The following is a 14,297-nucleotide window of genomic DNA, read 5'->3' as shown; positions in this document are numbered from 1 at the left end:
TGCTGTGACAACCACAAAAGCCTTTACTTGCAGATGCTATATGGGGCAAGTTGCCTCCTGATGATACAGAGACAGTTGGTGATGCAATTTGTGCTCGATGGTGGTGCACTAATTCATCATATTCCACGGCCTAGAGGATTCCCCACATATGCAGAAATTTGCAATATCTATGTTGATTATGATACTAGGAAGTATGGAAATGCAATCATAGTTTTTGACGGATATGACACTATCTCAACCAAGCACATTACCCAGCAGAGACGAACAGCTGGAAAAATTGGTCCAAATGTAACTTTTTCAGGTGAAATAAAACTGACCATGAAGAAGGACATCTTCCTGTCTAACACAAGCAACAAACAGCGTTTCATCTGCATGCTAGGTCACTATCTAGAGATGGCGAATTGCAAAGTACATCATGCCCAAGCTGATGCAGATGTTCTCATACTACAGAAAGCTGTAGAATCTGCCATATTGGACACTCTTCGATACAGGCGGTTCTGTAAAAAGGCTGCGACCAAGAATTCTCATGTTCAACCACATAGTCTTCCATCTACATCAGCAGCAAGATATCACAGTTATCGTGTTTACTTCCAAATACAGAAGTGGATGGAAAATGAAGAACTTCTAGCAGAAGAATGAGGCTGGATCACAAGTGATGGAACACTCATTCCTGTAATGACTGACAAGGATGCAACTGCTCCACAGACTGTCGCAGTCTCAGATGTACCTGCAGAAAGCACAACCTTGAATGTTCTGCAGTTTGTGGTCAATGTCGAGGATCTGGATGCACAAATGTAGTTCAGATATCTGATGAAGATAGCGATGACGATTCGCAATAACATTAAGTATAAACAGAATTATAACTATTTAATACAGTTTGTTAAATCAAAAATATAGAGTGTTACGTTTTAATGGTCTATTATGTATATAGTATAGCAGATTTGTAGATCGAACCAAGGTGTTTCATTCCTTTCAGTTTTTCTTTTAGATGTGACGGCCATGTTGGATTTATGCAAATGAAGCATCTGTCTACCCAGGAAACCATTTATTTACATCTTTTCTGTACTGTTCGATTCTGTTTAAAATTGGATTTATTGTATTTACCCTAATTTTCATCTACCCAATTAACACATTTGGCACTCTCATACCTTCTCCGACTCAAAACAATACCACAGCATCCTGAATTTTTAAAATACCTCAACTAGAATTAATGTTATGTCCAAATAGTTATATTTCCATATTGTAAAAATGTGCAAAATGGCCATTTTGAATATATGCAAATTGGGTATATTTCGGAAGCCTAGACTTTTAGTGTGTCAATTATTTCTGTTGCAATTTGTAATGGGTTGACCCCCTTTTTTGCCAGAATGACTGGACTAATAGTGTGAGCTACCATGACTACTATTTCCAACCCCAACTGGTGAGTCGCCAATTCTAATGGTCATTTCTCACGGATTTTATTATAAAAGTCACAATTCGTAATCCAGGTACCAACACATTCCAATGACGTAAATAATTCAATTGCTTCAGAAATGAATATTTAATTTAATCATATAGAATAGCAGACAGACAGACAGACGTAATAATAATAGTAATAATAATAATAATAATAATAATAATAATAATAATAATAATAATAATAATTATTATTATTATCTTTATTGCATTCGTATCCCTATTAGGATTTTGAATACAATTCAATACAGATGTAAAGAAAAGATAAACAACAATTAAAGTGATAATAAAAATACACACAAGAAAATAAAAAAAATGACAAGCAAATAAAAGTAGAAAAAAATATATTGTTTAAAAAAATGGGATTGTTTTCCATATTTATGTTGGTGAATGTTTGCTTTACTAAAGCATGTACATGACCTTATCTTGAGTTAGCTGACTATATTGTTTTCAGTTTTTCTTCTCTTGTTTTGAAACAGTTCTCAATGTATTTTGCTATTTGTATTATTGTTTTCTCATCGTTAGTTTTTAAAACATAATTAATTTTTCCTTTATTTTTTTGCTAAATGTGGGGTGATAATAGCTGATAAAGTTTTTTTTCTCTTGGCGTTCTTTTCACAAAATAGACATTTTCTCCCAGTCTCTATTTGTAGTCTATGAGCACTAATCCACAGTTTTGTCATTGATGACATGTGATGAGTATTTTTAGCTACGTGTTAGTTGTTTTCAAAGCCAAAGTCTGTTTTCAGTTCTCTGTATGTGCGCAATTTATTTTTGTAATTTTGTTCCTTTGTTATCATTGTCTAAAATCTGTTTACATTTTTTTGTTTTTAGTTTTTCTGATATTATTTTATCTATAATTACATTGTTCACGTTTTACTTTTTTTCTTCGTGCCACAAGCGATTTGGGATGTGGCTATGCCTGTACACTAGCATGGCATAGCATAGTGCGAGCCCACAGCTGATACTGAGACGGCGTACCAGTGTGTCGTTTACTTGGGTGATCACTACAATGCTACTCCACTTTTTTATTCCTTGTTTCTCGAGTTTTTATATTTTTTGAGGAGGGCGGAAAAATAATATCAATTCTTTTTTTCCATCAGATTTGAGTGATTCTCAAAGAATTGTAGGTGAGATCATTGATCAGAGAGAAGAAATGAAATACAATTGTATTCCATGTATAACCTTGTTTCTCATCTGCGCGAGACTTCGGTACTTTGATCATGATACTCCCACGAAAATGCAACTTGGGTTTGTTATGCGGCGGGGAAAAAATGAAGATAAATTTTGTTTTAGCAATTTTTTGCACTTACAATTCGGCGGGCGCGAGAAATTACGCTGAAATAAAATTTTATTTTTATTCCATTTTCGGCTCCTGCTCATTCGGCGGGTTCGCGAAACAAGGGATAATAAAAGTCTGGTGTCAGGCCAAAAACAAAATAGTTTTGTTGCGTATGTATGTACGACTATTGTGACGTTGATATAATCTTATCAGGCAGTTCATTCACGACAAAACACCGATAAGTTGTCGTCTGCTCACTTTGTTCCGCATTTGACCACACGACTAAGCCAATTTGTAACGACATCACTGTTAAATAAATACACAACACTGGTCAGACTCGCTAATTACCTTACCTTGCATGGACGGGGAAAGCAAGATGCATTTACAAAGAACTGAGTCAAGGAAATTAATTCATTCAAACAAGAATACAAATATATTCCTACTACGCAAATCCCTGCGGACTTACCTACTCGGGGTATATCTCTTAAAGAATTGGACAAATCACAACTATGGTGACATGTACCAAAATACTTGCTCAAAATGCGAACTATTTGATATGGAAACTTCGGAGCTTGCGACCGCAAGTGACACCTCTACCTCTCAAACCGATGTACGGATCGCATGACCAATCATCAACTCAAATCAAAGAAACTAGGGCGAGTTCTCACCCGAATGTGACTTCAGAATCTCCATCAAACATCACTAACATTATCGACATAAACTTGCACTGTGACCTGCAACACCTACTACGTGTTACTTCCCTTGTACTGAGATTCGTCAAAAACATTAAACACTTCAAAACCGTAACAAACCACCATCATCTCTGAATAACATTTATGCAATTTCTATATATAATTAATGTGCTTGATGTAACAGAGGCAATAATGATCAAATTTGATGCAAGAAAACATAGAACCATGAAAGTTGATCAATAGACCCGCATCTTATCTGACATAATTGTATTTTCATAGCTAAGACTGACAGAATGGTCAATGAAAGTTCTATGGCTTTTTCATGCAAGAAAACATATAATTAGACACCAAAATTGTCCAAATCGGATCATTATGACAGATTTTATGACCCATGGACGGACGAAAAGTGTGTTGACCTTTCCATATTGTCGATCATTGTGACGTAACGCAAGGTCAAATACAGGTCAAACTATATATTTTTCAACTCTACTCGTCAAGACGAGTAAATTGATATGCATCTCAAAAGGATTGGCCCATTTTTGAATTTTGACCCAAAAACACAAAATTTTTGCCAAAACTCCCCAAAAATGATTTTTAATTTTGGCATCGCCCCTGACGTGAAACCTTACTATATTAGGACTTGATTTAGCATAGATGCCTGATTGTAACAAAAAATGCCGACAAAAAAATGTTTGAACACGTTTTTACCTTCTGCTGGCTGCTGGCCACGAGCGTGAGCGCTGACGCCAGGTAACCAAGGGAAATAGAACAAGTAACGAGAAAGTGACGGACCAATCAGAATGCCGGAACCGTTACTAGTTACCGGCCTCTTGTGGCTTGGTACGCCATGACACTTGAGGCGGGAACCAGCCAAGACTATGAATTGAAGAAAATACCTCAAGCATTGACACAGAAGGCGCATATGTTGGCTATATACCATCTACCAAGTAGTAGTGAGGCAATGTCCGAATAAATGAACCTTGGCTGGCAAAAATTCCAAATATCATAACAAATATTTCACGCTATAAAGCGCGGCAGTCGTCGCGCTGCGCATGTGTGAAATTTTGATTTTTCCACAATCGAATGCGCTCTAATTGAGATCACAAGTTTGAGGTTTGACCTGGGTGCGACTTGCATTAATTACCGCCGGAGAATCCTTCAATACATTCCAACCACCTAAAAAAAAATACCTAAATAAAGCTTTGTAACGTCTCAGTTTGTACTCGTTTGTCTGAGCAACAGTCAAAGTCGCCATCTTTGTTTATATGAGACCCATAATTCTCGCACATGCGTGGCGCGACGACTACCGCCCTTTAATTTCACGGTCATTTGTTATCAAATTAAAATTATACGTAACTTTTCACAGTGTTACACAACAACAACGCTAGCATAAGTTCCCCAATCAGTTTTATACTATTCAGTTTTCATAACAAAAAGCTGAATAAATAGCTGATTCGTAGCCCCAACACAATTGTTGACCTTCCATGAAAACAATGGCATATTGTTATTTTTCAATCCGATTCGAACGCTTGAATAACATAGGGTCATACAGTTGTGAAGCATCGCTAAGTTCAATGACCCCCGGGCCTCTATTCGTATTTCGAAAACCAAATTGTGTAACTTATACGTATCGTTGTCATAGTGATATACGCCAGTCATCACTAGTATGCGTCATATTTTCATATCAGATTCACAATTAGGGTACCCAACAGCCCCAGAGGGTTACTCGCTTAGAAAAGTTATACATGTGGTGAAAAGAACCCTTTTTAGCATTTTCTAGGAGTATGAAGATGCGAAGAAACAAGGGGCGTGTTCTTATATGAAACGCGTGACTGTGAAATGCATAACAATTACGTCGGTGCAAAAATATGATAACTACTTGGAAAAATGACATAATCGAAGGGGAATGCCCGCCCGTTAGGATACAGATGTGCACGTATTTCCTGCGTAAAAAATATCCTGCTAAGGAGGACATATACTCACTCTATAATGCGTAAAAGATTATTGTGATGTGAAGCATTGACCCTTCATTTTAGTCAAAATTTAGTATTAAGAGCCCAATGAAGACACAATTCAAAATGTGTGACTCTTATTTAAACTCTCAGGGAGCCTACCAATAATATTTGGGCTCAAGTACTTCCCGGTCACATACGTATACATAACACATGTTCTAACTGTGGTAGATTCCTGACCACACTGCTTATACAATCACTACGAGTGTCACGTGACATTTGGGCCAGTCGGTAAAGCCCTAACGCGTAGCAGGAAGTAGTCGCTTTGTATACCCGTAGTACGAGGATTTCAATCCCAGTCGCAGTCCGCGCCATAGTTTATTGAAAATCGCATTGCCGAGTCGTGGCTTACTGTAACTCTGTCCAGCCGGTGGCGACGTATACCAAGGCACCATGAATCCTCCGTGTGCGCGGTGTAAAAAAACCGTCTATCCGATGGAAAAGTTGAACTGCTTGGACAAGGTAAGCCAACTTCAGCCGTGTTAGTGGTATGTTTTCACTTCCTCGTTCACACCCCTTAATTTCCGTTACTCGTGAGATCGTAACTTATTTTTAATTTTCTTGTAGATATGGCATAAAGCGTGTTTTACATGCGAGGAGTGCAATTTGAAATTGACCATGCAGACGTATAAGGGATATAACAAGTTGCCGTACTGCAAAGTGTGAGTAAACCCTATGTGACAGGTGAATAAAGGCTTGGCACATCGCGGTCGCGCTCTGTCAGTGGGCCGCTATAGAATGTGGCCATTGATACTGGACAATGGCAGTACCACGTATGCAGAAACAAGATAACGTATCTTGAAGTCGATGCCTCGCTGGGTAGCAGGTTGCAGTTCACTATATATACTGATCTCCAGGGAGCTGCACTGTTTCATTTGTAGAGTGCAGTGCAGATATTTGTCAATGCGATTGCGCATCGGGTGTGTGTGGGGTGGGGTATGAAACGCACAAAATCGGTTTACTTTTTTATTTTAGCATTTTGGCGTTGATTTTAATCCTGAGAGTGGCACGAAGTCTGACAAAGACAGAGTTGTACTTGTTGGTACCACTCCTTCTCGCCTATTGACTCAGTGTGTATGTTGTGTCTGCTTATAGCTACACAGGTCAGAGGTCGCCAAGGGCGCTGCCTTATCTTGTTAACTGATTCAGTCAAATGTGCGGTAAACTGCTGTCGAGCATAGGATCCAATTCAAAGGGTCTTAGAAGGTGTCGTGCATTGGTGACTTTTCCATACACGCGCAGAAACACGGAACTGAAAAAAAATCATATATATTCTCATGCAGGAAACATGAATACAATCCAAACAGACAAATAAACAAATCAAACAAGCTGAAACGATTCTAAAATAAAAAAAAAATCAAATTGTGTATATAATTAATCTATTTTTTGTATAGGGGTACCTATATATAATTTTTGCCGCTTTATACAAAGCGTTTTTGCTCCGCTAAATATTTTATCGAATTCTTTTACTGGTATTATTCCTCAATATAAGTTGTTTCAAATGCGCATGCGCTCACAGATAATGCATTTATCACTCTGATTTAGAAATGAAAGTTTACATAACACTTGATATAACCGCACGTCACTATGCATGGATGGCTTAGGGGTGGACCAATAATGTTAGCTGAGGTTGCTTGCATAGAATACCGAGACAACAACAACAACAACAACAACAACAACAAACCGATACATAACCAACATCAAGACTACTCGATTGAAAAATCATAACCTGGCCACACCATCAAAGATATCGCTTTATCCATTACTTGTTTACGGGAGACTGACCGGCGGTTATTTTGCCGGTCACTCACTTACGGGTCATACCAGTATTTGACAAGTACGGGTCGCAAAATGATGAAGTGAAAGATTAAAGAAATTATCCAATTATTTGCATTTCTGGAACACTGAAAATATGTGTGGGTGGGGGGTAATTTTTAAAGCACAATTTACGAAGTTAAAATATAATGTTATAAATTGTAGAAAATGGTTTCTTTTATTAAAACATCCACTATGGGTGGCATTATCACTAGAACTGCCATGCATGTAACACACTACAGCATATGATTAGTTCTTAACCTCTGTAATCGACATGACACAGGATCACGACTTACTTCCGTGTTTTCTTAGCTGCTGTATTATGTGTCCTTTTATCGGTTACCAGTTTGGAGCGGATATGAATAATATTTTTTTTATGATTAGCTGAGACAGCCTGAATGCTAGTTAGTTGTGACTAATAAAATGTAACGTAATTTATCGTTGCTATAACATCCTTGGTTGGGTCAATCATAATCGACAATGTTGTCATAGTACGTGTTAGACTGCTAAAAATTGAGTTCAAATCGTAAACGCCACGTGCCTGATGAATCATTTTCTGTTCTGAGTTGATTTTTTAAAAAAAAGTATAATTTCATTACATTTTTCATTTATTCATTCAGTATAATTTCAATCTATCGTGTCCGTTAAATATGGGTGCTGTGATTTTTAAATTACGTGACACGGATGGGCTTTAAACCACAACTAAACGTGTACGCGCACGCGCATCTAAATCCATGTATGTGTATTTTTCTGTGTATGTATGTTTGTTTGTTTATTTATACACTCTACAAATATAATAATCAGTGGAACTGCTCGCTGAATTCTGAACCAAAATAAGATGACGCGTAACCATTGTCACCTCACATAAATGGGCCAACATCTTTCAACTAATTCGTTTCAGCCTATAAAAATGTACTCACTGTTTAGCCTACTTTCATATTTTGGTGGATATTTTGGGAGTTAAACATTATCAAGATCATAGTTACTCAGCGAAACACACACGTACCATCTCTTTTTCATTTAATTTTCTCTGCAAAAAAAATTTTTTTTTTAACTGATAATCCACTTTTTTCAGCCGTATTATATAATTCTTGTAGCTGTCCCTTTTGTAGCCACCCATATTCACGTCGCTGTTTGAAATGTGCCACTGACTTCTTTCGGCATGTCTATTTTTCTTTTTCCACTTTTTATAAATCTGCCCGACCCTCGCCCATTGTCTGGTAGATTACGCATGCGCAAATGGAATTACATCGTGTCTGACGGAAATCGAGAATTAGAATGAACTAAAATAAGAGAATTAAAGGAAACATCAATCTAAACAACATAATGACCCCTGAAGAAAAAGGTCCACAAATGTAGGAGAATGCAATTTACAATTTTTTTATATCACTTTTCATTCTCTAGATATTCAACTTTATATCATTATTATGTAGTCAGCCATCTTGATTCTCAAGCAAAGGATTATGGGTAAAGTATGACATCATAGAATCTGTTGTCAAAAATTGAGAAAATTATTTCATCTATAACATAAGAAATACTGATGCGAATTAGTTCAAATTGTTGTTGTGCATATTACTCATGTATATAATTATAGTAATGGAAATTAGAATATTACAAATACACATGAACTGAAGATATTCCTAAAAACGTTAAAAAAATAAAAATTTATATTTTAGTCGTGAAATATAAAATGACACTTTTGTGTCCCCTTTTTGTGGTCAACATGTGATACATCACCTATATAACCTACTCACATTGGTAAATTGTATACAATATAAGGAAATTTGAGAATTTGGTAGAAAAACATAAAAATCAATATTCTCAGTTCTGTTTCCATGACAACTATTTTATAAACATGGATGGCACCAGTACATGTATGCTACCAAACTCTAAACTTTCAGCCAATTTAAGGTTAAACTTTTGAAGTTATAGATGAAATCATTTTCTCAATTTCTGACAACAGAGTCTGTGATGTCATACTTTACCCATACTCCTTTGCGTGAAAATCAAGATGGCTGACTACATAATACTGATGAAAAGTTGAATATCTAGAGAATGAAAAGTGATATAAAAAAACTGTAAATTGCATTCTCCTACATTTGTAGAGCTTCTTTTTCAGGGGTCACTATGTTGTTTGGGTTGATGTTTCCTTTAATTAATTTTTATTTTGACGTGCATTGCTGTTTGGGATCATTCTTTACCAGGAAGTAACTAACAATGTGCTGTTGCATTATCTATCTTGATTCTCAATAACATTGAGGGTCAAAAGTTACTTCAGTCGTTAGGTGGGGCGGAGAGTCGTCTCTTCGCATTGTGTTCGATATTGGTCACCTCTACTTAGCAAAGGATCATGGGTAGACGCTTATTTATATACAATGACACGTTTTAGCCGCCTGCCGCATCACATGCGCAGGTCATGACCCCGCTTAACTACTAAAAAGAAGTTTAGTTTAGTTTGTATATCAATCCTCACTCACAAAGAATGACAAAAAATGGGAAATCGTATATTATAATTTAGCAGAGATAAAATGAATTACAATATATGTGCATAAATGTTTTTTTTTTTTCATAGACACTACCCGACAACAAAATTCACAGCAGTGGCCGACACGCCTGAAAACTTGAGACTCAAAAAGCAACAGAAGGCTCAGAGCAGTGTAAGTAAAAGAATAATTGTAGCTTAAGTTTACACCATTTTCAGCATTTCACTCGTCATATTTACATATTGGAATCTTGGGTCATTCACAATATACCGTAGTTCAATCTTCCGTTGCGAGAAGCAAATCACAACAACTATTCGAATGTAATACAGCAAACTAGAATTTTGTTTTTTATTTGTGGGCACCGTAGTCAAAACGTGCTAATGGAGTCCGGGTGGTTTTGAATGCAGCACAAGATTTGATTTAAACCGTCCATCCGTATGCACCTGTATTTCAGAGCGATCACAAGTATACCATACACACATATATAAATATACATTGTATCATGCATCGTGCCATAGATATGCACATGCATTTGTTTCACAATCTGATACAAGATGACAGAATAGCGGCTATTTTAGTATTAGAAAAGTGTAAAATTCAAACATTTCTGCCATTTCGGAATGGATCTCGGTCGTGCATTGAGTAGATTTCTGAGGTCCCGTTGCGTTAACGGATAATGCTCCAAAGCCATATCCCCGACATGAATTAGAACTTTACAAATACGCTCGACAGCAATATCAGGGTGGCCTTCTTGCATCTACTGTTCTACGTCTGATATAATTCACAGGCGCCTTCATCTGTACTACTAGTATTATAATTATGTAGTTTTGTAACGCGTGCGTGACTAGAAGGCTAACAATAATCGCACAATCATTTCTGCGTTACAGGTTGAGTACCAGAAGCAATTCCTTGAAGAAAAGGGTCAACATATATCAGTGGCCAATGATCCGGAGACAATGCGAGTGAAAAAAACGACAGCAATGCAGAGTGCAACAGTGTACCAAGCTAGGGACCAGCAACACCAGCCACCCCAGCCACAATACAACCCACCCCAGCCACAATACAACCCACCCCAGCCACAATACAATCCACCTCCACCTCAACTACCACCAGGTATTGTAAGCTATCCAGAACTGCATATTTCGCCAATAAGTTAATATGTTTAAAGCGAGGGAGTCGTCACCTACGCATGCGTCTCGTGGCCATAACATGTTTACAAACAAGCGTCTACCCTTTGCGTTCTTAGCGTGTGTTATCATCGCTTGGGACTTAATTCCCGCGCGTGCGAAGGTGACGACCCTCTCCGCTTCAAATTCATGTGATACTGAGAATAAAAACAGGTCGTGATACTAAATGAATACTCACAGGAAAACACACTAATGACACGTCACATAGATTATATATATTGAAAAGATTAATTGAGCTTGTAGCTAGGTGAACTTTATTTGCATAACTACTAGTATGTTATTATATATTTAAAGCGGGTGAGTCGTCACCTGCGCATGCGTCAGATGGCCATGGCGTGTCATTGTTTACAAACAAGCGTCTACCCATGAGCCTTTGCGTTTATAGCGTGTGTTGTTATCGTCACTTGGGACTCAATTCCCGCGCAGAACATGTCTCTATTTGAATACTACGAAAACAAAAGCAAATCAGAGCAAAGTTCGTTTCTTCGATTAGTAGGACAAGAGATAATTATTGGTTTATGTGCATTGCATTCATCGAATCAAGCACATGGAATAATTCGCCAAGTTATAGACCAGTCTCAGCATGACATGTTCTGGTTTATTGTTATTATGATTATTATTATGTACATATTGCTTACGCGATAATATAATATGTATCGATTTGTATTACCAGTAAATCAACCATCAAGTATCCGAACTACAGCTCTTCCCTCTCCACCCCGGACCCCGTCACCCGAACCAGCACCAATACCAACACGATCAGTTCCACCACCAGTAAGTACACTTATTGACATGCAATACTTGTAATTCCATTACAACGTATTAATATATAAATATTTGTTATATCATTTTACATGTTAATATGTGATACCTTGTAATACCATTCACTTATATTAACACGTAATACTTGTAATACCTATTAACATGCAATACATACAATACCATTTACATATATTTACATATATTCACGTAATTTTAATGTAGTTGTACATATATCATGTTGGTTGTCGGCTGTCGGCTGTGGTTCCAAGGATGCTTTCTAAAATACCTTCGTGAATATGTTTCCTGTAAAGTATTTCGGGTTATTATCCCTCAAGTATGAATGACAATGATATTGGTCCAACGCGGTACTCGATTGTTTAATAAATATTGATATTACCCGTTCCCAGCGTATTTCTTTCCTCTGACGTCATTTTGTGTTATGCATTCGGGACACGTAAATTGCACTTTCAAAAATGCATTTTTCCCTACAACGGAATAATTTTGATTTTATCTCCGCTCGGAAAGTTTGCGTCTTGGCTCGCAGTTTTACCTCGCTTACTGGTTCACCATTCTCTTCCGGAGTAATAAAACATTTACTGTTCTTTGTTTTGACCAGTATCAGTAGTTGGATATTGATAACATTTATATGGGGAAGTTATTCCTTGATATTGGCCTCGGGCCAGGCCAATAATCATATATCACTCACTGGCCATTATCTGCGTGTGTGTATGTATTCCGGCTTGTGTTTTGTTATTTTCGTTGAAGCTACTCTTTTTGACTTCTTATTAAAATATAATTCTGATTGTTCACATACTTGCCGACTACTAGTATATGGCCGATGACAGGTGTTTCCTTTTCGCTACGATATCTCACATAGAGCGTGTTTTATTTCATCAATTGACGTCTCGTTTATAGTTTAGAATGCAGAATAATGCTATTTCGTCAATATTCTACCAGATTATCATTTTTCATTCATCACTATCACTTAAAAGGCAGTAATCGCCGCGCCACGCATGCGCGAGTTATATGGGGCTCATATAAACAAAGATGGCGACGCATATCAACGAGTGCAAACGGATACGTTACCACGCTTTAATTAGGTATTTTTTCAGGTGATTGGACGGTATCGAAGGAGTTACCGGCGGTAATTAATGAACGTCGGACCCATGTCAAACCTCATACTTGTGATTTCCATTAGAAGCGCGCATTGGATTGTGAGAAAATCAATGTTTAACAACACAAATGTCGCACATGCACAGCGCGACGACCATCGCCCTTTAAAACAAAAAGAAATCACACATTTCAACAAATTATACCCTATCATATTGTTATTTACAGCAACCCAGATACCGCGCATTGTACGATTATGACGCCACGGACAGTGACGAAGTAACCTTCATCGAAGGCGACACGTTTATTAATATCGAGGTGGTAGATGCCGGGTGGTTGTCAGGCACCAACGAAAGAAATGGACAGGAGGGTATGCTTCCCGCTAACTACGTGGAACAGATATAACTTTGTGTTTTGAATTACCGCCACAAAAATATGTGTGCTCACATTTTGTATCTCTACATTCGTAGTTACACATCGGCACTTCACAATTCTTTGTGTAAATAATATTATCAGGAAAATGCCAGCCATAAAATGCGTATATATTAGAAAATTCACAATCGTAATAATCAATGAATACTTTTTTTTTTTAAATGCGAAATTGTTTATACATAAACTGTTATCTGTTGAGGTCCTATTCGTGTATTTTATATCATTTCCTCGTATTTCCGTGTAAATAATTTCAAAGCATAGACTGGATGATACACATATTTTGCCAATGCACAATCATAATAATCAACCCGAATCTCACAGATCCAAAACTGCTGTCTAAACAAACGAACATTTATATAGAAAACGGCTCGCAAATTGTTTTTAAATTAACTTTATGGTGTACCGGCATATTGAATTTTCTTCACTTTGCATCGTATGAGTGAGAATAGTCACGACACGCAGTGAAACTGATGAAAAAAAAACGTCCAGTTTTTGAAATGTTTAAATGATATAAAATAACATCATCCTGGAGGTAGATTATAATTAGAATTACGTCATTCGCATTGTAAGACAGGGAGTTGATATTATTCAAAAAGATTTATAAAAAATACGTATTTGTTTTGAATTTTTGTTTTTAATATAATAAAACTGTATTACACTTAATAACTTACTCGTAAGGTGAGTCAGTCTCGTGTTTCAGTGATAAACGAGCAAAAGACGACTTCGGGGTTTGAGAGAGAGAGAGGAGATGATGACTTGAAACTTTCTTCTGATTATGTTCAACATTTTTCATTCTGTATTTAATATCTAACATGTATCCATTAATTCTTGACAATTGTAACATTAATAAGACTAAATCTAAATAAATGGTATTCCTATGAAAGTGGTGTCATTATTTTTTGTAATTCTATACAAACGATTCAATAATTGTGTACATATACCAGTGATGTCATCGTTCGGTGTGCCTCTGTGCAAGTGATGTCATCATTTATCAACTTTTTGAACTAATATGTTGCAATTTTGAAAGCATGGTTGTATACGCAGATCGAGCATTATTTGTTGAGAGT

General features: G+C 36.9%; 1 protein-coding gene across 1 annotated transcript; it reads left to right on the top strand.

The window, feature by feature from the left end:
- Nucleotides 1-5,678: 5,678 nt before the first annotated feature.
- Nucleotides 5,679-13,232, top strand: LOC100368824 (LIM and SH3 domain protein 1-like). Its single transcript, XM_085506516.1, has 6 exons — nucleotides 5,679-5,903; nucleotides 6,009-6,103; nucleotides 9,829-9,913; nucleotides 10,627-10,852; nucleotides 11,600-11,700; nucleotides 13,027-13,232. Exons 1-6 carry the CDS (start codon nucleotides 5,835-5,837, stop codon nucleotides 13,201-13,203), a joined length of 753 nt encoding a protein of 250 aa, XP_085362642.1. The 5' UTR covers nucleotides 5,679-5,834; the 3' UTR covers nucleotides 13,204-13,232.
- Nucleotides 13,233-14,297: the final 1,065 nt, after the last annotated feature.

Source organism: Saccoglossus kowalevskii, chromosome 12, assembly GCF_978046115.1.
Source record: "Saccoglossus kowalevskii chromosome 12, keSacKowa6.1, whole genome shotgun sequence".
NCBI lineage: Eukaryota > Metazoa > Hemichordata > Enteropneusta > Harrimaniidae > Saccoglossus > Saccoglossus kowalevskii.
Note: the sequence above shows the minus strand (reverse complement) of the source record. Positions and strands in the feature narration are given on the sequence as shown.